This window comes from Mixophyes fleayi, chromosome 7, assembly GCF_038048845.1.
Source record: "Mixophyes fleayi isolate aMixFle1 chromosome 7, aMixFle1.hap1, whole genome shotgun sequence".
In the NCBI taxonomy this organism is placed as follows: Eukaryota; Metazoa; Chordata; class Amphibia; order Anura; family Limnodynastidae; genus Mixophyes; species Mixophyes fleayi.
Genome location: NC_134408.1, coordinates 137,147,270 through 137,173,230, shown reverse-complemented (window position 1 = coordinate 137,173,230; position 25,961 = coordinate 137,147,270). Strand labels below are relative to the sequence as shown.

Here is a 25,961-nt window from a genome sequence, read left to right as displayed (position 1 = left end):
TATCTTGCGCCTGTCACCCTATTCACAGTTGAGGCATATTTGTATGCTGAATCAATATTCATAAGATAGTTAATAAATTACATTTTCAGGGACATTACTAATATGGCTTTCATGAGAACTGTTTTGGCTGCCTTCACGGTTAGCAGGTAACGCATGCATCCTAGAGACTTTTTCTAGTCGGGTAACTTGCTCATTTCAATTATTTTATACTTTATAATAATAAAAAAAATAATAATATATTTTACACTTTACTACTAAAGTTTTATGAAAAGAAAATTCCTAATGCTCCAATAACCATGAGCAATTTATCTCATGCTGCGATTCATCAGGATATATGTGATGAATAATTATGCAAATTATAGAACTTTTAAACAAATGATGTTAAAAATGTAAATAACTGTGAATTAACAAAATTACTGCAAGTGCTGTTCATATAGAAGCATTATTCCAAAAGAGCACAAGCGTTGGCAGCCATATTTGAGCATGAGAAAGTAGCCTATCAATTCACTAGGACTTCGTGACATCACTGGTTCCTCGTAAATGGATAGGCCTCAGTCTCCGAACAATGTGTCTGTTCCCCAATTCCTAATGTATTGATACACGGGCAGCATGGTGGCTAAGTGGTTAGCACTTCTGCCTTACAGCACTGGGGTCATGAGTTCAATTCCCGACCATTGCCTTATCTGTGTGGAGTTTGTATGTTCTCCCCGTGTTTGCGTGGGTTTCCTCCGGGTGCTCCGGTTTCCTCCCACACTCCAAAAACATACTAGTATGTTAATTGGCCACTAACAATATATATATATATTAGGGAATTTAGACTGTAAGCCCCAATGGGGCAGGGACTGATGTGAGCGAGTTCTCTGTACAGTGCTGCGGAATTAGTGGTGCTATATAAATAAATGGTAATAATAATGGTAATACACGGCCTTATCCTAATTATTGGTTCAGACCACAAAATAGCAGCCTTCATTATGACACGTACTCTTTAAATGCATTTTTAAAAAACAGGAGACGGAGTAATCTTAAGGAAGCCTTTATTATTCAAAAGGAAAAAACGTAATAAATACAGCAAAAACATTTACAAACCAAACATACAAGGTGACGGACATTGAAAAAAAAATAAAAAAAAATACTAACACTGTCCAGCTGTGAGACAGTTATAAGTTATCTGGTTGTTACAATATTTAAATACAGAGAAAGCATTTGCTAGCTATTTTGTTGTAATACTGCCCAAAGCACATAGTTGCGTTATTGAAAGCGTACGGCTGTGGTTTATCATCGGAACCTGTGGCGAATTACAGAATCCACCCTTGGACACTCCAGCCGACGAAGCGGAGAGCTCACCCCTGTCTGAGGAGCCAGAAAAACAAGACTGGAATGGCAAAAAAAGGGATTGCCTAGTGCTGTAGGACAACTGTGACAGAGCGCTTGTCTACACATGAAACAGAGAGTGTTTAATTGTCATAACACAGACCCATGCTTCAAATAACGAAGCGGTTAATGGAGAGAATGCTCGCATCCAACAAGCATAAGACGGCAAGATATGTCCTAGCTGAAATTCTGTTTATCTAACCAGACCTCCCAAGTTAATGCTCAGAAAAGCCAAATTTGAACGTGGCCATATGTATTGTCATCTGCATCCTGTGCAAAAAAAAAAGGGACTTGAACTTAACCCCTTCTTGGTAGGACGCTCGAACGTCATGGCTGGCAAAAATATTCAATGAAAGGTTCCGGGACATTTGCAGTTTATATCCGTGTACTATGTAAACAATAAGAATATTTTCCGAAGCTATATTTTTAATCATGAACAAAAAAAAAAGTATTCACAATGCAGACCGTGATATCAGATGCTAACTGCTAATTTCTTAACTTCCAGAGAAGTTAAGATAAGAGTCTGGCACTCTTAAATTTAATTTTTTTTTTTTTTTTTTATAATGCAATTAACTGAATGTTCAATGAGTTTCATTGCCTGGGTCAGCTAATACCAGCTAATCATCATATCTTTTAAAAAAAAAAAACTATCACATTAAAAATCTAGGTCATTAAAAAAAGAAGTACCATAAACTACCTGGACTATGTATCTGTGCAATAATGTTATATTAGAGGAAAGCCAGGAAGAAACTTTCCGCAGAACGTTACAATCGACCACTGTGGTCTTCTTGTATAGAACGCTCGGGGTGATGTGATCAAAGGGACTTTTTTTTTTTCCAGAGTGCAAACTCACTATAGTCAAAGTGAATACTTAAGATTGCTCTGAACTTTTTTTTTGGCTTAAGAATGTGAATAGATAAAGGAAACTGAAATTTGAGCTTGATCATTTCTCGAGAGATGAAGACACATTTCCCCTCATCCGTCTACACATGGCAAATCGCTTCTCATTTTTTTCGGCATAGCTTTCTTCAAAAAGAGCGTTTGCCGAAACATCCAACTTTCTCTTCCTCTGTGCGGTCAAGCATGCTCCAACCATAACTACCAAATCGAATGTGAAGAAAATCCTTAACAGCTCTGGTTTTCCCAACAGTAATTTCCCTTGTGGCTGCGCCCATCATAGAGTATTCACTAGATCGCAATAGGATTCCACTATTAAGATCTCTCACATGATGCTGCAGCTTTTCGCTTTGTCCTTTCTCAAGTCCGTGGCAACTGTGGTCAGTTCTGGTCTGCTAGGCATGTGTGAAATTCTTTTTGTGGTTCTCTGAGTTTTATTCCGTTTGAGGTTTTTGTTTGATTTATTGACGCACGCCAGCGTGGCAACGTGGAAAATGTCCCGGACGCTGTTCTCGGACTGTAAGGATGAGCACTCTATGTACGTCGCTGCTCCAATTTGCTTGGCCATGTTTGCGCCCTGTGAATAAGACAAAAAACCAATGTGAGAACCTGGCGAGCCATTAATATTTGTAGTTCCTTTCCCTTAGACCATCCACCAAAAAAATTAAATACTGGCACTGCTGGCCAGCAATCTGGATCATTTACAATTCTTTTTTTCTCTAATCCCAAATACAAACTCAATGTTGGAAAACCTGGCTCATTTCCGTCAAAATTTAAATACATTGTGGGGGTAACTGGAGAATTCATAATGGTCAGGCCAAGCTTTGCCAAAATGGAAACCCTGTCGGTATATAAATCACAGGTATCAAACACCATCAATGTTTTGCTTTATCTGAAGTGTCCCATCTTGAAAACTATTCACAGGTCTGACCTGTGCTAACGGGGGAAGTAAAGGGGGTCAGAAAAAAAAAAACCACCCTAATCAAAATTCAGTAAAACACAATAAGGTTTAAAACAAAATAGCTTGCGACAAACATAAAAATAGGTCAATGTGGGCAATGTATCCTCTCTACAGTAATGTATAAGGATATCAGAAGTCGCCAAGGAATTCTGTGACTATACAGACGGTCATAGGCCGAGTGCATTATAATATAGAACCTTTCTGGGGATTTGGTCTCATAATATCAAAGTTTTAACAAAGAAAGTTGCTTGTACGAGTTGACCCTCACATGCGGGAGCGTTTAACCTTCACCGACGGTGACAGAGGACTTTAAAAAGGTGTCATGTGACACAAGTAACATCACAACTCTACAAATAAAAGTTATATTTTTGCACTACCCATTAAATAGAACAGGTTTTACATCTCTCTCTCATAATTATTATATATATTTATAAATTATTTTTTCACATTAGTGGCGTTATTCTTGCCCACTCTCACGGAATTTCTGGAAGACTCCTGAATTCCGGATAGATTTTCCGAACTCCCGGGAGTGCAGGCCATTTTCACGCATTCCGCCCACTTCCTAGTAAAAGTGGGCAGGATAGGAGCCGCCATGACGCAATTCATCGCAAATCGTGCCATTCTGCCCCTCATGCCAAAATTATGCGATTGCAGGAATGTGTTGCAGGGGGCGCGACCAAAATGGCGCAATTCACCCTGCCACCCTCCATACTTGTACTTCAAACGAAGTTTGCTTGTGTACTATATAGTTATTTCTTCTTATAGCCTTAGTATGGTCTTATTTAAATACAAACAAAGGCAGCTCCAAGTAAACAACCAGGGACAGTCTCAGTCATTATACTTATATAACTGGCCAGTTACATAACATCTACATGAACATTCCTAACTCCTAAGTCACATTGAAGAACTCTCTGTCTTGCTCGTGGCTGAACACTGCAGTACATGCCAATGATAATTACCCAGCGCAGGCTTTGATCCTGATTCTGACTTATGTAAAGCCCTGATGGGTTAGATAACACATTGTGATACATTTTAACTACTACATACAGACAGAGGGAGCCATGTAATTAGTACAGATTGTACTATCTATAATTAGCTATCTGGTGGGAAGAGGGGAATGTAGTCTTCCATAAAGTGTAATACAATCACCCCAAAGAGTACAAATAGGATTTTTTTTTATCATTAATAGACTATTATTTTATAAGCCAGATTATTTCCTTATTTACCTGGTCATATGATACGGGCGTTTGTCTGTGATTGGACAATTCCACCAGCGTTGTGAGGTCTGTTCGTAAATCAGACTTGCAGCCAACTAGCAGCATTTTAGTATTGGGGCAAAACTCCTGAATTTCACCTTTCCACTGCAAAAAAAAATAAAATATTAATACAATTCAACTTTATACAGGATGGAAAGTCTCATTAAAATACAAACAAGTTCTCATATGGACGTGTTTATGTGTGGCTCCTTTAAACAATAAAATATATAAAAAAAAATATATAGTTTTGCATGCATGTAGTAAAACATGTATACAACATGGAGTCATATGCGGAAGCACAGTGGTTAGCATTGCCGAGTTGCAGCGTTGGTATGACATAGGGCCCTGGTCAGAATCTGTGTGGAGTTTGTATGTTCTCCCCGTGTTTGCGTGGGTTTCCTCCGGGTACTCCGGTTTCCTCCCACACTCCAAAAACGTACTGGTAGGTTAACTGGCTTCTGACAAAATGGACCCTAGCCCGTGTGTGTGGGGAAGGGATTTAGACTAAGCTCCAAAAGGGGCAACTATTTTGCAAACCCAACTGGATTGGAAGAGATAATTTTCGAAATCAATGTATGTTATATGCAAAAAATAAAAAAATCCCCACTACAAGAACAAGGAAGAAAAAGAAAAACCCTGAAAAAATTGGATTAGAAAGATACAGTACTTTGCCCTCCAGCCTCATTAATCAAGTTATACAAAAAGTGTGTTTATTTATCACACAATTAAATTTTAGTATTTGATGAGCTCAGTGGAAGAAGCTTTTACTGAATGGAAATGAACAATTAATGTGTCGGAGACTCGGAATTGCAAATTAGGGATCTTTGGTGTCAGCTCCGTAGATCGTGTGCACAGAAAAGGCAACGTTACCTTCTTAAGCACGCTGTCAAGCGTCTCAGGACGACTGATGTCAAAACATATAAGGACGGCATCGGAGTCTGGGTACGAGAGAGGACGGACATTGTCATAATATGGAGAACCTGCAAAGTCAAAGAACATCAGTGTCAAAATTTCACAGTACAAGACATTAAATACATATCACATTACTCAAATACATATGATCAATGATTTTCCCTTGGATTCTATACAAAGCAAAATTCTAATATTCTACATCCAAGAAAATAAAACGCAAACAAAAAACAAAATGAACGCGCAATCTAAATTGGACAATTTTTAACTTATACTGGATGTAGTTTTGAGAACACATTTGTAAATAAATATATCACAAGTTATTTCAATTTGATACCAAGCAAACGCTACTATATACCAATATTAGTCGCAATCTGCCACCGATGGGGCGTGGAACCTTGAAAGCTACCAATGATTTCCTATATAGTTAGCTAGACAAAGAGATCATTACTACCCTATTACTATTGGTCATCAGTCATTTAATGTCCATGGAAATATAATTTATAGTCTCCTAATCTCCCGAAATGTCCAGGAGACTGCCACTGGTTAGGGAGAGATCTCCCGGACTGAGCCAGGCGAACAAAAATGGCCACCAGACACAGGCGCAGTCAGTCTGCTACACAGACACAGGCTCACAGCGCTCAGCATGTCATGTGATGGCAGAGGCGGGAGAAGGAGGATGTCACAGTGCATACAGAGCTCAGAGGGGCATTCCAAAGCCTCTCTGCTCACATTTCTGTGCCCTATGACTGTGGTTGCTATAGTAGTCCAGAACCATAAATTATTAATAACATTACTAACAAGATGTCTAACCAATAACCCTTTAGGCCGACGCTGTCCCAGCTCTGATTAAACATGCAGAATATTTTGCATGGAGCAATAGAAAGTGTATATTTCAGATTGAACATCAACCATCAAATTATGAGGCTTGCGGTTGGCAGTAATTCGGGGACACAAAGCAACACAATCTTGGCATTGCATGGAAACACTAATATTGTATTTTTCAATTTCATAAACTATGTACTTGCTTTATTTTTTCTATGCTTCGTAATTTACAAACATCATTTATCTGTGGGCAGCACAGTGGCCTGTGGACAGCACTTCTGCCTCACAGCACTGGGGTCATGAGTTCGATTCCCGACCATGGCCTTATCTGTGTGGAGTTTGCATGTTCTCCCGTGTTTGCGTGGGTTTCCTCCGGGTGCTCTGGTTTCCTCCGACACTCCAAAAAAATACTAGTAAGTTAATTGGCTGCTATCAAAATTGACCCTAGTCTGTGTGTGTGTGTGTGTTAGGGAATTTAGACTGTAAGCTCCAATGGGGCAGGGACTGATGTGAATGAGTTCTCTGTACAGCGCTGCGTAATTAGTTGCGCTATATAAATAACTGATGATTATGATGATATCTTTTTTAAAAAAAACTTTTTCTACATATTTCTATTAATTACACTGAGAGACAGAGGTCATATTTTCCCACCCGGCTGTAATAAAACGTATCCCCTGCAGAACTGCACTATACATTGGTCATATCACGAAAGACTGGAGAAGGCCGCGATGTACAAACATCTCATACGGGAAGAGAACATACATTTTCCTTAAGAGGCAATTTTTCAGTCTAAAAAGATTTAAAGAACATTCCTCACTAAGCTCCCACATGTCACAGTCCTCACTTCCTCTATGTACTTCTTCCTTGCACAAGAATGAAGCAGATTGTTAATTTGCCTGTTTGTGTGCTGACAAGACTGGAGGGGGCCTTGAGTTGGCTGAAGGGGCCACGTTAATAATAAGTCTACTCATACACACACATGTAAGCGCACTGTCCTTGAAATGGGATTTTATGGAGAGACGGAACATGAAGCTGCTTCAGGAAAGTGTAGAAGACTAATGATCTCAGGCTGGAACATTCCTGACATACTTCTTCTGTCCGTTTCAAATTACTTTAAACAAACTGAGGGCAGGGGGATTATTTTTGGAATCACAACTATTATCTTAAGACCCCCTACCCACAGGCGGCAGTAAGGGTACTATTAACAGGCAGAAAGTCAGGATTATGTGACCTCTCTGGTGAAGGCTTCTCCTGGGCACCCGGGGAGTTGCCGTGAATGGGAGCACCTTCAGCGCAATGCAAAATGTCTATATACAACTTTCTGTATATACTATATTTAAGGCCTGTAGTTCTCCAGCTGTTGTGGAACTACAAGTCCCAGCAGTATCATATACTACAAAGCAATAATTTGCTCCCGATAAAAAAAAAATACAATGATTTTAAATAGAATTTTAAAAACTTGCAAACCGTAAGGAAAAATACTAGAACTTATTATATAAGGTTTTTGTGTAGCATGTGTATGTGTCTTACACTGTGCTGCAGAGGCGGGCAATCTGGAATTTGCCAACTGCTGTAGAACTACATGTCCCCGCACGCCTTACCATCCTCTCCATTTAATGTGTGTGCCGTTAGCAGCAGGCGCGAGCTGACGGACGTCAACCCGGGGCACACACGCCGTCATTGATGACGCGGCCGAATCACATTTATATTGCCCCTCGGCCCAGCCCGCCCCTGGTTAGCAATCTGGGTTACAACATGAAAATCTACCTCATCTATTTCTTTATATTTGCATTACAACAATTGGTATTTACATAGCTCTACTATAAAATAGCATTGCCTCACACAACCAAACAATGAGGCATTTCATTTTATTTAAAGAATTGTGGGGGTTGGGACGTGAAAATTGTTCCTTATATGTCCCAGTAGGCCAACTATGCATCCAGAACCACCGCTTTACAGCATAGATGCAGCCAAATGTGTTATGTCATACATCCAATTTGCATACAGCTGTTTAAAGTTATTCGGCTTTACTGTCACGCAAACTACATCAATACTGTTCTTTCTTATGGTCAATAGATCAGAGGGGAGAGTGACAGGGAGTGAGGCGCCGTCGTGTAGTCCTACAGAGATGGGGTATATAGCAGCCAATCAGCTTCTAGCTCTCATTTATCTAGTACATTCCAGAAAATGATAACAGGAATCTGATTGGTTGCTCTGGGCAACATTTCCATTTTTCTTTTTCAGAAGGTTTGACAAATCTACCTCGTAATAGTAACATATTAGGAAGGAGGACATTAAAAAAAAATAATAATCGGTGGGGCCTACTGGGAAAGTGGTGGGTTTTCGACCAAATATGCCCATTTGTGGGCGGAGTTTGGGCATAATCAGGCGTTTGGGCGGTGCTGGACATTACTAAATATTATCATTTGTCTAGCTTCTTGTTTTTTTTCTACAGACCACTACACTGTTTGTCGTTCACCATTGAAAACTGCCAAAATATATCAATTTTAGCTGGTACAAGGTCAGATTTAGCTCAATTTTTTTTTATTTATTTTTTTTAAAATCGATCTAAAATTTTAGCGATGCCGGTACATTTTCGCACCCATTCGAGAATTGAGATGCGGCAGATTCACGTACCTCTAGTAATGACCACGTCAACAAGTCTAGAAACCAACATAGTCATAAAGAGCAGTGGAATCTCCAACCTTATTTACTAGTAATCATGTTAATCCTACATCAAACTTCAAAGAGAGAATTCCAGCCCTCGTTCTGTGACTGTGCTAAACGTTCATGTATTGTGCAACAAGCTCATTGTGAAGCATCACCTGATTCAACTGTGAGTGAAAATGAATGAATGCCATGTGCCATGTTCACAAGCCTCACCCATAGGCAATAACTCCTAGCTCACATACCTGCTAGCTGAAATCATTGCAGCTTCATCCAATAGACCATATATGTACATAAAACCGGGCTGCACCGGAGACACAACGGTGGCATAAACCAGCGAATTCGTCACGCTAATCACACACAGTCTGTAGACTCTTAAACTCCATTTATGACATCAGCTGAAGGTTTGAATATACATGCTGACGTGTTTTATAGGAAACATACACGACTCAGGTTTTCAGAGCATTATTTGATGAGAAAAGCGGGATTAAAAGTCCCTAGTTAGTGAAAATAGCGCAACATATTTCACAGCAAACATTCCAGCTTCATCATTCCACTGCTTGCGTATCTGCAGAGAAACAAAGTATCTGCTCTTCAAATTATTTTATTCCCTTGGTGTATTACCGGAGAACCTGCGACTTTATTGAAGAGGTAGCACGGTGGCTCAGTGGTTAGCACTTCTGCCTTACAGCACTGGGGTCATGAGTTCAATTCCCGACCATGGCCTTATCTGTGTGGAGTTTGTATGTTCTCCCCGTGTTTGCGTGGGTTTTCTCCGGGTGCTCTGGTTTCCTCCCACACTTCAAAAACATACTAGTAGGTTAATTGGCTGCTATCAAATTGACCCTAGTCTCTGTCTGTCTGTGTGTGTGTGTTAGGGAATTTAGACTGTAAGCTCCAATGGGGCAGGGACTGATGCGAGTTCTCTATACAGCGCTGCGGAATCAGTGGCGCTATTATTATTATTATTATCATTTATTTGTTAGGCGCCACAAGATTTCCGCAGCGCCGTACACAAAGCAAACAGTAGACTATACAGGGTATAACAATACAGAACAATAAACAAAAATACCAATGCTTCAGAAACTCCAGTTGGGTCAATGCAGTAGAGGCGAAGTAGAAGAACAGGTGTGGAGACAAGAGGGAAGAAGGCCCTGCTCATTCGAGCTTACATCCTAAGGGTGGGTGAACGAACAGACACAATTGGAGGAATTTGAAGTGTGGGGAGAGGGACCGGGAGGAGAGAGAGTAGAACGTTTGGAGGAGATGCGGGTTAGGTAGAAGGTTGGTAGGCTTTAAGGAACAGGTGAGTTTTGAGTGCTCGTTTGAAGGAGCACAGATTAGGAGAGAGACGGATGGAGCGAGGGAGGTCGTTCCAGTGGAGGGGGGCGGCACGGGAGAAGTCTTGGATTCTGGAGTGGGAAGTGGTGATAAGAGTGGAGGAGAGGCGGCGGTCATTAGCTGAGCGTAGGGAGCGGGCAGGAGTGTGAATGGAGATGAGGTTAAAGATGTAAGGGGCCGTAGACTGAGAGAGAGCCTTGTACGTGGTGGTAAGGAGTTTGAAAACTCCGCTATATAAATAGATGATGATGATGATGATGATGAAGACACCTTCGCCTCCCCTAAGACACCTCGCGCACACATGCAGCTGGTACACATGGCATTGAAGGGGCGGCTGTCCTGGAATCGGGACAGAAGTCCTCATTCACAGGACAATCCCCAGAAATTGGGACACTTTAAATCTGGAAGTGTAATGCTACATTACCAAGTAATTGTCTGGTTTGATTTTTTTTTTTTTTTTATTCTTATTTTTTTTAAATAAAAACACAAAGAAGATGCAATAAATGCTTTCTGCAGACGGAAGGAGCCACATTAACTATATAGCCATAAAAAATTCATAATAATGCATGACACCAATAGAGATCACCATACAGACACTTCCTGTTTAGAATATTACTCATTCGGAACACATGCCCGTTAGTGTGCTCCCATTACCTCGGACATACTCTGTGTACATTGCAAGTTGTGTCTGTGCTACTCTTATATGTACAGCCGAACTCCCCGGAGGCTTCACATCTCATGTTCACATTCCCTTTCCAGGATCAGCAGGAGAATGCACAGCCAACGTGCCAGCTCTAGGACCCTTCAGGATCCCTGGATGCACGCTGCAAGCATTAAAGCCACCAGCAACAGAGGATTCCCAGCACATTAATCATCCTGTCTCCCCAATTATCTTGTATGGCCTTTTATTAGGAAATCAAGCTGTGTAAATGATTGACAGGGAGATAGGGAGGATGGGTTACACATTTAAACCAATTTCTTTTTATTAAACCAAAACAATGTAAAAAACAGTAAAAAGAACATTTAAAATCCAGCAGAACACATTAGTGCTGGTTGCAAGCTATGCTTTATAGTGCACCTGCCATCTACATACAGCTACACTTTCTTGTGGCCTGAACTAACATTTATGTGTTTAGACAACTGGTATCTTTAACATTTGCACTACCGCCTAGTAAAATAATATTTTACTTCTCCCCCTAGCCGGAGCCCAGGGGGCCGCTGTGTGCAAGAATTTTTACTGGTGATCTTCTGGTCCACCTACAAGCCTCTTCCTCCCTATTTAAAGTTGGTGCTCAGAATGTATAGGCTAGTTCTGTAATCCACAACCAAAGTCACAGGACAGTCTGCCAGGGACCTTGGTGAAAGTCTTGTACCAGTAGTGTAGCTTTATAATGACGCTGGGGGTAACTTCTGAGCCAATCAGGGCAAAGAATATTAAATTAAAATCCAGCATTATTATCTACCTGGCGGACCGAGAGGACAAATATTTTTCTCTTACAAACTATTCATCGTCACCACTTATTTATATAGCGCCACTAATTACGCAGCGCTGTACAGAGAACTCACATCAGTCCCTGACCCATTGGAGCTTACAGTCTAAATTCCCTAACACACACACACACACACACACACACTCTAGGGTCAATTTGATAGCAGCCAATTAACCTACTAGTATGTTTTTGGAGTGTGGGAGGAAACTGGAGCACCCAGAGGAAACCCACGCAAATACGGGGAGAACATATAAACTCCACACAGATAAGGCCATGGTCGGGAATTGAACTCATGACCCCAGTACTGTGAGGCAGAAGTGCTAACCACTGAGCCACCGTGCTATTGCACTTCCTTTCTCAGCTTTCTTTCAAAATATTACCGAATAGAATATTAATGAAAAAAACATGTTTATAGATATTATTCCAGGAAGAAGAAAAAAAAAAACCCCACAATACCACCACAGTGTCAGACTTCCAGTGACAATAGTTATGTAGAAAGTATATGTGGACATTTGCCTAGAACTGAAAATGCTGAGCAGGCGCTCAGGGAACATCCATCATCGTTAAACAGTGGAGTCAGACATTTTGAAAACCGAATGACAATCACTAGAACCAATGACACTGCTGAGGTCGCACGCTTGTACATATTGGCTCCTCCCACAAAATGGCAGTCTACAGTGTCTGGAGAAGACCACTTTAAATTGGCAACAGAGTGGAATGTGAGGACCAATAAGAAGTCGCAATCTCTTAGTAAACATTGGTGTAGACCAGTGTTGGCTAACCTGTGACACTCCAGGTGTTGTGAAACTACAAGTCCCAGCATGCTTTGCCAATATATAACAGGTTATTGCTGGAAGGGTATGCTGGGAATTGTAGTTTCACAACACCTGGAGTGTCACAGGTTAGCCAACACTGGTGTAGACCATGTGCCTTTTATAATATACCACAAGAATTAGCAAACACACACAGTAAGAGGGTAAAAAAAATGTATTACCAAAACAGATTTCAGAGGAATTTCTGCCCTGAAAACATGCTACAATAGCACTAGGACTGTCAATCACTATGATGTAGTTATCGCAGGGAACAGATCCATTCCTAGATGCCTGTCCAGGGTGGATCTTTTCACCTGGACAGGCAAAGGGCAAAAATGTTGATAGATAGCAGGGAGCCAGTAAAATCAGTCGCCATACATGCTTGCAGCGTTTATTAAAAGTTTTTGCATGGTCGAAGGTCCCCTTGAGTCAATTAGGTGTCAAAGTGCCTCCTGAGTCTTTTTTACATTAGTTACTACAATTTAAAAGTACAACTACTGCGAAATTGAACAACCAATAACCGCCTTATGAAAACAAAAGTCCGCTACAAAACAGAATGTGTAGTGTTTTTGGGATGAACTTGTTTTTTTTGTGTGTGGGGGGGGGGGGGTATATTTAACAACACATTTTTATAAGGGTAACTTTTCCTCATAACATCTGTTAAAAAAGCAACTTGGAGAAAGCTGGAACACATTGCAAAAGTCTCCAAATTACAATGTCAAACTCTAAATACCTGCCGGTATAAATTCTAGGCATATGTTCCATACAACACAACGTTATTGGCTTTTTTGGGAACTGCCTCTTGGAACTCAGCCATTGTGTAATGGGAGAGGGACTTTAAGAAGTGGAATCTTATGGTAAAAAAATTCCCTAATTTCTTTAATATTGCCAACATACAGCAACGCAATGCTTTGATCAAAGTGCAGTTACTCCTGATTACTACTTAGAGAAGCCTCTTGTCAGAGCAGCTGATGGGTAGTTTGCACAGAGTGATGATAAACGGACTTCCTTTCACAAAATATTACGTCTCTCTTCTTTTCGCATCTTGCTTCAATAACCTGAATAAATCACTGATGCTTGGGGAATAGCAGACAACTGTGGCCCAATAAAACAGGCATTACTTTTGTATTAAAGATATACACCATATGTTTTCACATGTATATCATCGCCATCATGTTTTTCATAGAAGGAATTCCATACTTTAAAGTGGATTCATTACAGACACACAGTGGGTGCAAGATGACTAAGACAGAGCGTTAAATCCTCTTTGGTGGGGTCATGCAGATTTCTGCCAGAACCATCCAGGTGCACAAAAGCGAGGAGTTATGAGTTGCACCTACAGCGTGCGTCATAAACCAAATTCAATGGAGGCAGCCAACAGTAAAACCCCTAAATAAAATTTTTTTGTTTCAAGCTTTGTCACAATATATACGCCTCCTTCCCCGCTCATTGACCATCCAACTTTAGCTTGCAAGTGCAGGCTAGGCTTACCAGACTGGTCTCCCCCGTCCATTCTTTAGGTCACAAGGGGATAATCACCCCCCCCCCCCTCCCTCTACCGCTCTGCAGGATCCCTCCGACAGATCCTGCGCTGTTTAATATCAGCCGCATGCTAAACGCTGAGTGTCTGCTGTGCGGCTGTCATTGAACACCGCAGGACACCAGAGGAGTCCACGGTAGCTGCGGAGGGAAGGATGTTCTATCCACAGGGCTTCTTGCTGAGGCTCTGCACAATAGAGGGGCGAGTTTATTGTGAGCTGCAGACTTTATTTTTAATTTTAATTTTTTTTTGAGGTTGGGAGAAGGAAGCGTGGAAATGAAGTAACCATTTGTTTATCATATTGTTTTTAATAGAGTTATCCTTTATATACATAAAAGACAAAAAAAAAGTACACCAACTATAAAAACCACTCACACACATATATAAGATAGATCATATGGGCCAATGTTATTGGTATGTAACATAGATTAGATATACACAAAATGAATTTGGCGCTGCAAGATAACCTTTCTGAGAAGAAAATCAGAATACTCATTAGGGCCACACAAACTATTGTTTATAAAAGAACCAGGGGAAAATGAATAAATAAATCTGTGTCTGGAATGTCACAAATAATATATATATATATATATATATTTTTTAATACACACATTATATACAGCCGCTGTACATTTTTGCAGCCTTTTCCTCCTCTCCTGACGGGGGCCCTCAGCATGTCCTAGCAGGGACAGGTTGCGCAATAGAGTCTTGGGACCCAGCCAAATATACTGGGAGCCTAACATTTTTTTGGCAGATCTTTTTAATCATTTCCATGCTTTTCTAGAAACTTCCACCCCCAAACACAAAAGAGCTCTAGCACAACTGGGAGATAGCAAACATTTTTAATTAAAACCCAATATCCTTCCACATATAAATGGCATCAGATTTTTACACAGAAAAAAAATAAATAAATGGAAAGTACAAAGCCTGAGTAACTCTCCACATATAAATTGGAAGGCGAATAATCAAATGTTTACTGAGCCTTTGAAGACAAATGGTTTCAAAAACGGTTTCTAAAACAACCGGGAGAACACACGTCTGGAATCTGCCTTCTGAGAGGGATTTTGTCTGGTTGGGTCTGGATGACAGTAATTGCAAACACTTCACACAAAGTTGGAGATTAATAAGCCTCTGGCTGCTGCTGGCTTTTCAATATAAAGTAGCCATATTAAGCTTACAGAAAATATGCATGATCTATGCCAAGGGTGTCGCTGGATTCAAATGAACATTTTGCCTGCACACTATAGAGGCGGCCATTTTGTCGACTGGGAAGAAGTCCCTAGTGAATTGTTGGGTGTAAGCGACATCACAAAAGCTTGAGGCCCTTCGTGCCTCACACCTCGGTGAGGTCTCTGGACCCTAGTGAATTTTAATTGGGTACTCATGTTTAGAACACAGGTACAGTTTAAAAATAAAAGTTGTAGTCAGTGGTCATGGAGCTTATCTCATACTTGCCAACTCTCCCTGAATGTCCGGATGGGTCTCCCGGACTCCTGGGAGAGTATGGCAGCCTCCCGCATCTGCCCACATCCTAGTGAAGTGGGCAGAATTAAATCCAAAATTCCCGGAGAATCACGGCATATAGCCCCGACCCCCGCTGTAAAATGAGGCGTCATGTCGCGGGGGCGGGGCCAAAAGGACGTGATTTTCTGTGCCCCGCCCTCCACATGCCCACCTCCCCTCCGGCAGCACCCAGACACTGCCATAAGTTGACTAGTATGGTACATCTATAGCAAAATGACAGGAGCCTCCAGATTGTAAACTCTGAAAAGCAGGTATCTCTATACCCCGTTTCTGGTCTCGCCCACAGGTAATTTGCCCCACCCTATGCTCTTGTTGGCATAACTTAAGTGTGTCCAAGATGGCTGCCTTTGGCTACTCCCCGTCTCATGTTTATTTCTCATCTGATTATGTTGACATTGTATGACATGTTGAAAATGTAAAGTGCTTATAGTCCAGTGTTGGCTAACCTGTGACACTCCAGGTGTTGTGAAACTACAAGTCCCAGCATGCTTTGCCAATATATAGCAGCTTATTGCTGGAAGGGTATGCTAGGACTTGTAGTTTCACAACACCTGGAGTGTCACAGGTTAGCCAACACTGTTATAGTCCTACTAAGAGAGAAACGCTATATAAATAAAATTATTAGTTACATGTTCTGCAACATTCAGCCATTACAGACAAGCGCAGTGGTTGAATGTGTGATTACCAGGGCCTAGAATCCATCTCTAGACCAGAGTAAGGGGTAAAATTTATCAAGCTACAGGTTTGAAAAAGAGATGTTGCCTATGGCAACCAGATTCTAATTACCATTCAGTACATTCTACAAAATAACAACTAGAACCTGATTGGTTGCTATAGGCAACACCTCCACAGCTTGATAAAAGTTACCCCTGAATGATTAAAATAGAAAGAAACGCACTGCATTCCCATCTCTAGTAATGCACGGGCACTTGGCAGGCTTTCCCAGAGCAGGATGTATATATAAGGAGTTGCCACACACACAATGCTTCTAGTATGTGAAAAGTATATATTAGGATGTAAATATTTTAGTGAAAGGCGAAGTTGGAATCCTTCCCTATCCAGATCCTTTGCATGCTGTTGTGTATAAGAGGGTAAATCCTGGATTCAAGAGCTTCCATCTGACACTACCCTAAAGCAATATTTACACAGAGGGTCAGAGGGCAAATATGTACAGTACCAGCTCAGATACAAAGGACACACTGAATACCCCAATTTCCCCATATTTTACAAAACGTATCAGTTCACTTTCAACATGAGTCTTTTAGTGATTTGCATGGTACACCCGCCCTATTGCAATGCTGTAACTTTGCTCAAAAGAGCTTACAATCTAAAGACTTCCTTTGAAAAATATGACAAATTAAAAAGTGCAGAGTTTTAAATTCCCATTGCGCTCCTATGTTAAATCATGTCATTGGTAGAACGCCCTCCCTTTGTGTGCTATTTATTCTTGCGCTGTGGGAGGTCTTGGCGTTTTATAAAATTATATTAAAAATATTCCAAATACCATAATACTTTTTTCATTTATATACAGCTATGGAAGGAATATCCTTGCCAGTTGCCAGCTAAGTGCGGTAGCAGATGTTGGCAGCCATATAATACGGGGTCTGTTGGATACGTACACTTTCTTACACAGTCCTTCCTACAAATTTCGACGGTAGGAAACTTCTGGCTACGCACACTTGCTATGACTTGAATGTAATTTCCAGAGACACTTTCCTGCTGGGCCAGTGAATATTTGCATGTCAGATACAGATCTGGAGCACTATAAATAATATGATAAAACTGCTGGATAGGATTATGTAACCGTGGCACTTTGCATATTTCCCTTCAACAATGCGAGTATAGAGATTAAGAAGTGGGTAAGTAAAAATTGTGCAAGTAATACAGAACACCATAAACAATGTTTGCAAATATACTTAAGGGCAACAGAGTGCTGGTAATTGGCCCCGTGACATATAGGCGCCCAGGTTGCAGTAAAATAAATATGGGCCCTGCAAGAGTTATTAATGCAGGATTTGTTAGCAGCAGTTTGTTAGCCAATCAGTAAAGGTATAATGACACATACGGGTGGCGGTGGAGTACTATCCCTTAAAAGGGAGGTGCATCATTAGTAACAGAGAGAGTGGGGCACCGTTGCCTAGAAGTGCCAGAGTACATTTTTCAGTTGCCACAATTTGACGTAGGAATCTCTGGTAGCCGATTGGTCCCGATTTTTTTTCTTTTTCCCCCCCACCATTTTATTTTAAATAAATTTGGTGTCCTTTCTTCGCCAAACAAGCCTCACGTCTCTATTTCTTAGGCAAGATAACTCTTGATAAGGGCATTTATGAAACAGTTAATGTTAAATCAACTGCTAGGCGACCCAGAAGAATAGAGAGGAAATTCTGTACAAACCATACAGAACACAAGAGGTGGGGACTTCCTGGATGGCGCAAATGTCATCATTAAGCCACACCCATTCCAGTGAACGCCAAGTGGGCAGTGGCGTGATGAGGCACATAGCAACATTATAGGATTTCCTCCGCCCACTTGGTGACGCGAATAGGGCGCTCCAGCGTCCCGCCCACTCAGGGCGCTCCAGCGTCCCGCCCTCTTACCACACAAATCATGTCATCAAACCTCCACCATCTATTTTCATACCTGCTCTCCCCCCCAATTTCCTGACAGAAAAGTGTACACAATCGTTATATAATGGAATATAACACATTACACTTACAGTGTGGTTCCATGTACAACAAGAGCTACAGGTTATGATGAACTGATTCATACTATAAATCTCCTTTAATTTCAATTATTCAGCTGCAGTAAAACTATAAAACAAATGATCCTCAGCCAGTCATCCGCACATTTAATGATTAATACACGTGGTCCAAGATCTGGATTAATAAGCATACATAGCAGTAAATTCATAGCAGGGTATGTGTATATACCCAACAAGGTAAAACAGAAGCAGGCCTATCGCAGACTTATAATTAGGTAGAGGATGTAAACAGTACATTGAAGAATAATAATTACAATGAGATTAGACGGAATCCTGCACTGAAATGTAAAGCTCAGTTGTAATCTATAGCGGAGAAAATATTATATATACATATTATTTAACAAGTGATAAACAGATATCACAAAACATAATGCAGGGACAGGGATAGTGGCAATACCCAAATAGATCAGGAGGAGCAGGTGGGAGAAGCAACATGTCAGGACATGAAGCAGCTATATCCGTGTTTCCGATTCCTCTTCCTCCCCCAGGTCCCATTGCCAGAGATCAGCTTTCAACGCCCTGGACAGGGAACCAAGATCTCCCCCCACTCTCTGTCCCTTGAGATCAGCTTACAAGGGCTGGACGGGCAATCAGGATGTCCTTGAATCTGCAGGACCCAGTCTCCCTCCCACTCATCTAGAAAGTGCCTAAGAGGTCATATTAGGTCATTACCCATTTGTCATAATCTGTCTTCTACCCATGGAGATTACAGTGCATTCAGCCAGGAAGAGATTCCTGGAGGATGGTGTTGAAGCCATGTTAAAAGTGTCTAGGTTTCTGTAATATAGTGACACCAGGAACTGCTATAATACTGGTGGTCACCTACCCAGAGTCCTTCAGTGCAACAATGGTTAATATAGCCGCTTGTAGCTACTAAAAACTGAATGGCCCATCTCAAGTCACTGCTCCCCCTGCAGTCACTACTTCCACAGTCAGCAGACCAGCTGCCTGAAATCTAAGGAATGTCAACTATTTCTATAGGAGCCACCACATCCATTCTACAATCAACAGACAGTATGGAACGAATGACTGTTAGGGGTTAATGAGGTGCAGAGACTCATGACCAGAGATGTGGAATAAGCAACAAAGAAGATTAAAAACACCAACTCCCTATCCTTTACACTGGTGGAGAAGTGGAAAACATTAGAAATTTAATACTATAGCACCATCATAAACACACACATATATATATATATATATATACATATACACACACACTGTTTGCATCATTCAGTAGCGAAGTCAAAATAACCATGTTTAAGATGATGAAAGAAGCTACTTTAAAAAAAGGCAAAACAGACCTCTAGATATACATACAGTATGTATAGGATGCATATTAAAATACTAGTTGTTATGCCTTATCCTTTATTTATAAAGAGCTAACTTATTCCACAGAGCTGAACAACCAGGGAGCCAAACTGAATCTACAATGAAATAACAGGACAGGGCCCTACTTAATACAGCTTTCAGACAAAAGAAGCACATACACGGCTTGACCACCTAACCACCAGATCTCTGCCAGATTTGGCTATACAGTTGTGGAACACAACTTGTGAAAAAAAATTAAAATAAATAGAAAACACACACACAAAAATATTTAGAGATTCCTGATGAAATATAGGTTTGCATACATGACATTTTGGTATTATAATAAACATTATTTTAAGCTAAGCAATCGGATCCCTCTTTCCCCCTTTCATTGTGGTCTCCTGCATCACGGAATGCTCATTATGTCTCCAGTATTGTAAAGCTCTGAGGAATAGGATTGTTCTACATTAAAAGGACAACAATAAATATGTTTGCTGAATCTCTAAACCAGATCACAATACTGTATATAGGATTTGTGAAACTGTAAAGGGTATAGTTAAATAAATATACTAAAGAAAGTTACAAAATAATACAGCAGCAATCGGAGCATCACATAATATTATTTAATTCTTATTTGAAATTCACATTATGCAGTACTGTACAGCGTACATGAATAACATTTATATTGTAGCAGCCTAAAGTAGACGTGATGTTTTACTGTAACGATGGTTCAGTAGTCTGACCTGTCGACTAGTAAGGAACAGCACGCTTGGCTGTGTTGTAAGACTGTTCCCAGGACCTGCTCGGACACCTGTATCATCAAATTACAGACCCATTGTAGGGTCAGTGTCATAGACAACTGGCTGCGTTTGTCTTGGAAAGTTTCATTATACAAATGTGAATCAGCAACTGTATTGCATGCATATCTAGTATTTCACAGGCAAGGTGATCCCTGGGAAATATTTTAAGCTGTACATCATAGCATACCACATTGCCACCCTCCTGTGACTCCCTGGCAGTGATCACAGAAATGAAACATGCATTGCGTATGTGTAATGGAATAGTCCTGTATGTTACATCATAATAAACGAAACAGAACAGAGATTTGCAAATTTATATTCTGAAGGTCTCTCTAACACAGCGTGGAAATTATATAATGGTTTCTGACCCCCTAGGGCTGATTAAACTGAAATTTTACATAATAGACTACAGTACATTAGATAAATTGCCATTGAAGAGATATCTGAATGGAATAACCATGACTCTCATTGCGTCAGTTTGTTAAGAGAAATTTAGAATCAGATGAAGATAGATTAGGCTGGGTCTTAGGACCAATTACACCTAGGGATGTGACTTTAATTATCTGACCCTACCGTGGCAGGACACTGAGTAGTACCATCTGGAGGTCAGGCCCTAGAATCGGAGTTTGGGGTTCCCCATTTGCAGTGATTGGGATCCTGAAATAAAAGTACACTGACGCATGCAGTCCCAGCTCCCAGGCAAAAAGGGATAATCTACTAGAGGGATAATCTTATGATTCCCCAAACAACACAGCAACATGACGCCTCAGATTTTAAATCGTCCACAGATCAACAGCAACGCCTTGAAACCAAATCAATATTGCACAACATCACATATCAGGAATGGTCAACAAAAGGCACATAGGATATATACGAATATTTTGTTCTGAAAACGTCTCTCTTACCAGATGTATCCCATAGACTCAGTTCTATCCTCTGGGTGTCAATTTCAAAACTGGCCGTGTAATTTTCAAATACAGTGGGGACATAATTCTGAACAGAAAAAGACAAAAAGAGATTAGATCACTTCTCATGATGTTACGCCCGCCTGACGGTTCAACACACATTTTGAAAGTTATGGCTAAATGTTTCTAAAGAGATCATCAGGTTTCAGAGCAAATCCTTAGTTTTATGATGTATAACCTCATACAAACTGCAACAGAGGTTTAATGTGCAACCACACATGAAGGGGCTTTATAGGATAGATATATTACACTAAATTACATATGCACATTGAGTTTATAACCAGCATGCACAGACATAGGAAAGTTAAAATCTTTGTGTAAGCCAGGACATAAAGACAATCGAAAAATCCACTCTGACCCACAGAGCTTGCAATCTGTGCTCAACAGTCATCTAAGCAAACCTGCAACTTATATATATATATATATATCAGTGTATTAGTGAAGTTGACAGATTTAACCAGGGGACTGTGGAGTAATTCTATATCCCTGAGAACAGTGGAGGGTGGGGGGAGAGTGAGAGATTAGGTCTGGGGAGTGAATTAATTAACCCCACCGGAGCTAGAAGGAGCACTAAGCCCCTATGGCATTCAGGAAGGGGTGTGGGTGCAACATGGACTTACCTCTGGGAAGGAGTCCTTGGCAAAGACGTGCAATAAAGCCGTCTTGCCACACTGGCTGTCTCCAACAACCACAATTTTGCATTTAACATTCTGGTTTGGATCCATCATAGATTTGCTAGATAGTTTCTGGCTGGTTCGTCTCTCCTTCATTGATGAGAACTTATTCCTCTTTCCGAATACAATAGAAGTTGTGCAGAGAGAAGAGGCGCAGCTTGTCCCCAGCGATCCCCGCAGCTGCTATATCCTCCCACAGCCGAGCTGCGCTCACACATCCAATAGAGAGATGACTGAGCTTTGTTTCACTATTCCTACTTGGTTTTATGTGTCCTCCCCCCTACTCTATTCTTCTGCCACAGACCCACCCTCTCTCCTTGTAGGGAGCCTGCAAAGAATGCTGAGCTGCAGCCTGCTATGGATTTGTGTTGTAGGCAGGGCGCCATCTAGGGGTCACTAGCGGAACAGTGACTGCTGTATGATTGTATATGGCAGTAGATTCTTTATAGCTGAACTATAAAGCTGGGTACACAGTACAGAATATTACTGCAGATGCGATTTCTGTAACGATTGTACCAACCACTGATTGAGTATACAGATTTATGTGTAGGCACCTACACTATTTATCTTCAGATCTGTGATCTTCATCTCTCATAACCATATGCTGAAAAGATTGTGACTGAACACTCTACAGATATCTGACTACGTTGCTGGTCGTGGGTGTGTGCACACTTTCACATTTGCCCGACATCGTTCCACCTTGACTCGTGATTTTTAGGAAGTTTATAAAACCAAATCAAATGATGCGATAACCTATGGTACCATAAGGCTGGGGACACACAACAGAAAATTTCTCCCGATGTGACATCTTTAACGATTTTACCAATGACAGACCAAAAAAAGAGTCCCACTCAGCATGTCGATGCATGCGTACACAGTATACGTGTTTTACACGATTTACCTTCAGATCTGTGCTCATCATCTGTTATAACCATCGGCTGAAAAGATCCTGACTCTGCACATTCCATAGAACATACTTGCCAACTCTCCCGGAATGTCTGGAGAACTCCCGATTCGGGTAGGTCTCCCGGGCTCCTGAGAGAGCAGGCAAATATCCCCCATATGGCATCTTGCTCCTCAAAATGATTCGATTCGCTGTGAATCGCGTAATTTTGGCCCCACCACCGCAACAAAAACGGTATTTTGTCATGGGGGGCGGAGCCAAAATGACGCGAATTACCGCGCCTCGCCCCTCCTGCCCTCCAACCACACCCCCCTGCCTGGAATCTCCCGAAATTAACTTACCAAAGGTTAGCAAGTATGCCATAGAGATCTATGGACACTGCAGGTCCTGAGTGCATACACACTGCAGAATTAGAATGACATTGTTTCATCGTTGAACAACATTTTTAGTTCTGTTTAAAAATCAAAGGAAACGATACGATGTGATCTGGAACAATAATCGTTCATTGTTGCAGTGTACACACTAATGCAATATCTTACCAAACTGTCGTTTATCGTTTGGTTGGCTCAATAATCGGCTGAAAACACTGTACTGTGTACAGAGCCTAAAACATGATGGTGGGAGCGTACACACTAATGCGATATCTTCCCAAACTGCCGTTTATCGTGTGATCGCACAGAAGTTGGGTGAAAAACTTGTAGTGTGTACCCAGCTCTAGTCTACTGCAAATAAACGAGATTTGTATTTTTTAAAATGACAGAGAGGTATACAATGACAGATAGCCCTATAGTTGTTATGGTAACGATTTATTCACCGCAAGATGACAGCAGAATTGTGCATTACTAAGAACAACCAATTTTGAGGTAAAATTTAGTTTAATGACACCAGTTCAAATATGACACTAAGATGTTGCCTATAGTAACCAATCAGATTCTAGTTATCATTTATTTAGTACATTCTACAAAATGAGAGCTAGAATCTGATTGGTTGCTATAGGCAATATCTCCAGTGGTCCAAAGGCCTGTGTGTTTCTACAGCCGCCCTACAAGAGAAACTTAGAAAAAGACTTTATTATACCATAAAGCCTCAAAACTCTTCCACAATTAACTTTCTATGATGTTTTATACTTAAAATACACAATGTTTTTTTTTACCTAAAATATAATTATTTCAAATCAGCAATGGGCTTTTATAATGAACTTATAACACAATTAAAATATTTTCGTAAGCATTTTTATTTTATTGAACTGTGCTTTATAATTATATATTGTTTTGTTAATGTGTTGTTTGAGAGCATTTTAGGATATGCCCTTAGTACACTGATTGATTAAAATAAACTGGTTTACATGTATGCACATTTGAGCATGTTATTAACTACTTTGACGTGACCTGACTGTTTTTCAGATTCCACGTAGCGTGCTGAGATTTTTGGAACCAAATTCTTCCTTGTGTTTAGGTTTGCTTTATCAGAAATAAGATTGAAGCTAATGTGGGCACATACATATTACCTGTGGTTTACCCGCGTACAAAAATGTACAAATATATATTTTAGTTTATAATTGTTAGGTAGTACCTGGGAACTCTCTGGGGTTGACACCAAGGCTAATGATTTTTGGATAGTCTCAGGGTCTATGGATTTATTTCTGTAGTCTCAAGATCACTCAACCAAAAACCCCTTTACTCCATGTCAAGTCATTGACTATCGTCATAGTCTATGTTTTACAATTATTGGCAGCTTTTAGAGCCTCCATAGTGTGTAATTGTTTTATACTTTTAATTTAAGCACACTGTACATTCCCACTTTTTGCCATGGTTACAATCAATAGTTTTAACATTTTATAATCTACAATGTAAATTGCAGGACCTGATGTAACTGCCTTAACAATAACATGGTCCTCTACCATTGTGCTCCTTTAATTTGTGTTACGGAACTTCTCCAAATCGTTAAATCAAAGAATTCTTTGCCAGGAAGACGAGATTAAGAAAAGTATAAAAATTGTTTCGGAGTATCAAATGTACCGATATGTACTGTGAAAAGTGTAAAATAAATATTGTACTGCAATAAAACCCTAACACGCCTTTTGAGAGTATCCTTCCATGTTTCGTCAGCTCACAAAAAGTCTAAAAAGAACAACACGGGTCAGTCTGATAACGCAGAGCCCAACGTATCACCCAAGGTAAAGATGGCAGATTGGCCACTCCTTTGAACCATTTACCAAATCCCATCATTACTACTTACATATTACCCAATGGTACCCACGCACCTTAGTCCTAGCAGTGACCACTCACATTATATTCAAAGGGAACCCCAAATAATATATCTGTAGAGTGACCCTTAAAGGCGTTTCTGTAAAGAGTGTAAAATACAGGCCCCTTTCTCCGTGGACTAATACAGAGCATATTGCTTGTTGCCTAATATACAATTCAGAGCCTGTTGCTTGGTAGCTAATATAGAGAATCATTTTCCTGTTGACATTGCAAAGCCCCTGTAACAACAATGTAATACAGAGCCCATTTCCAGGTGGTCATTCTGCAAAATAGCCCAATTCTTGGATGCAAGTTTGCAAAGTAGCCCATTTGTTTGTGCCCATTCCCCATTGGCCTTAATCTGATCTTCTACATATCTACCTGGTTTCCAGTAGGGAAACTCCTGTTACGTTTTAAAGTAGCTAAATAGAATCTGAAATCTCTAATACGTCGTTCACACTGCCGCCCCGGCAATATAACGGATTTATGGACCCAGAATATTGCCGTGTCACAGAGCATCCCAGCTCATCAGACCACGTTCACACTGCACCTTGGACCCGGGAAATTCCCGGGTTGACCCTATCCATACTGAACCCGGGTTTGCCCTGGCAATTGTGTGAGTCATCACAAGAGGAGCTTTGATTGGCTCACAAAGATGCCTTATCCTCCCAGTCAGCTCCTCTCCTTGAGACCCGGGTGGACCAGTATAG

At 40.7% G+C, this 25,961-nt stretch overlaps 1 protein-coding gene across 1 annotated transcript; it reads right to left on the bottom strand.

Moving 5' to 3' along the window:
• Nucleotides 1-1,017: 1,017 nt before the first annotated feature.
• RND3 (Rho family GTPase 3) lies at nt 1,018-22,357 on the bottom strand. The gene is made up of 5 exons (XM_075180912.1): nt 22,048-22,357; nt 21,368-21,455; nt 5,356-5,465; nt 4,456-4,590; nt 1,018-2,845 (listed from the first exon to the last, which is right to left on the bottom strand). The coding sequence occupies exons 1-5, from the start codon at nt 22,195-22,197 to the stop codon at nt 2,594-2,596; spliced, it is 735 nt and encodes a 244-aa protein (XP_075037013.1). The 5' UTR covers nt 22,198-22,357; the 3' UTR covers nt 1,018-2,593.
• Nucleotides 22,358-25,961: the final 3,604 nt, after the last annotated feature.

Coding starts and splice junctions, on each gene's coding strand:
- RND3 (XM_075180912.1), bottom strand. CDS start 22,197: ATGAAGGAGAGACGAACCAGCCAGAAACTATCTAGCAAATCTATGATG. Junction 21,456..22,047: donor CCAAGGACTCCTTCCCAGAG/GTAAGTCCATGT, acceptor TTTTCTGTTCAG/AATTATGTCCCCACTGTATT. Junction 4,591..5,355: donor TTGACAGCGTGCTTAAGAAG/GTAACGTTGCCT, acceptor TTTTTTTTGCAG/TGGAAAGGTGAAATTCAGGA.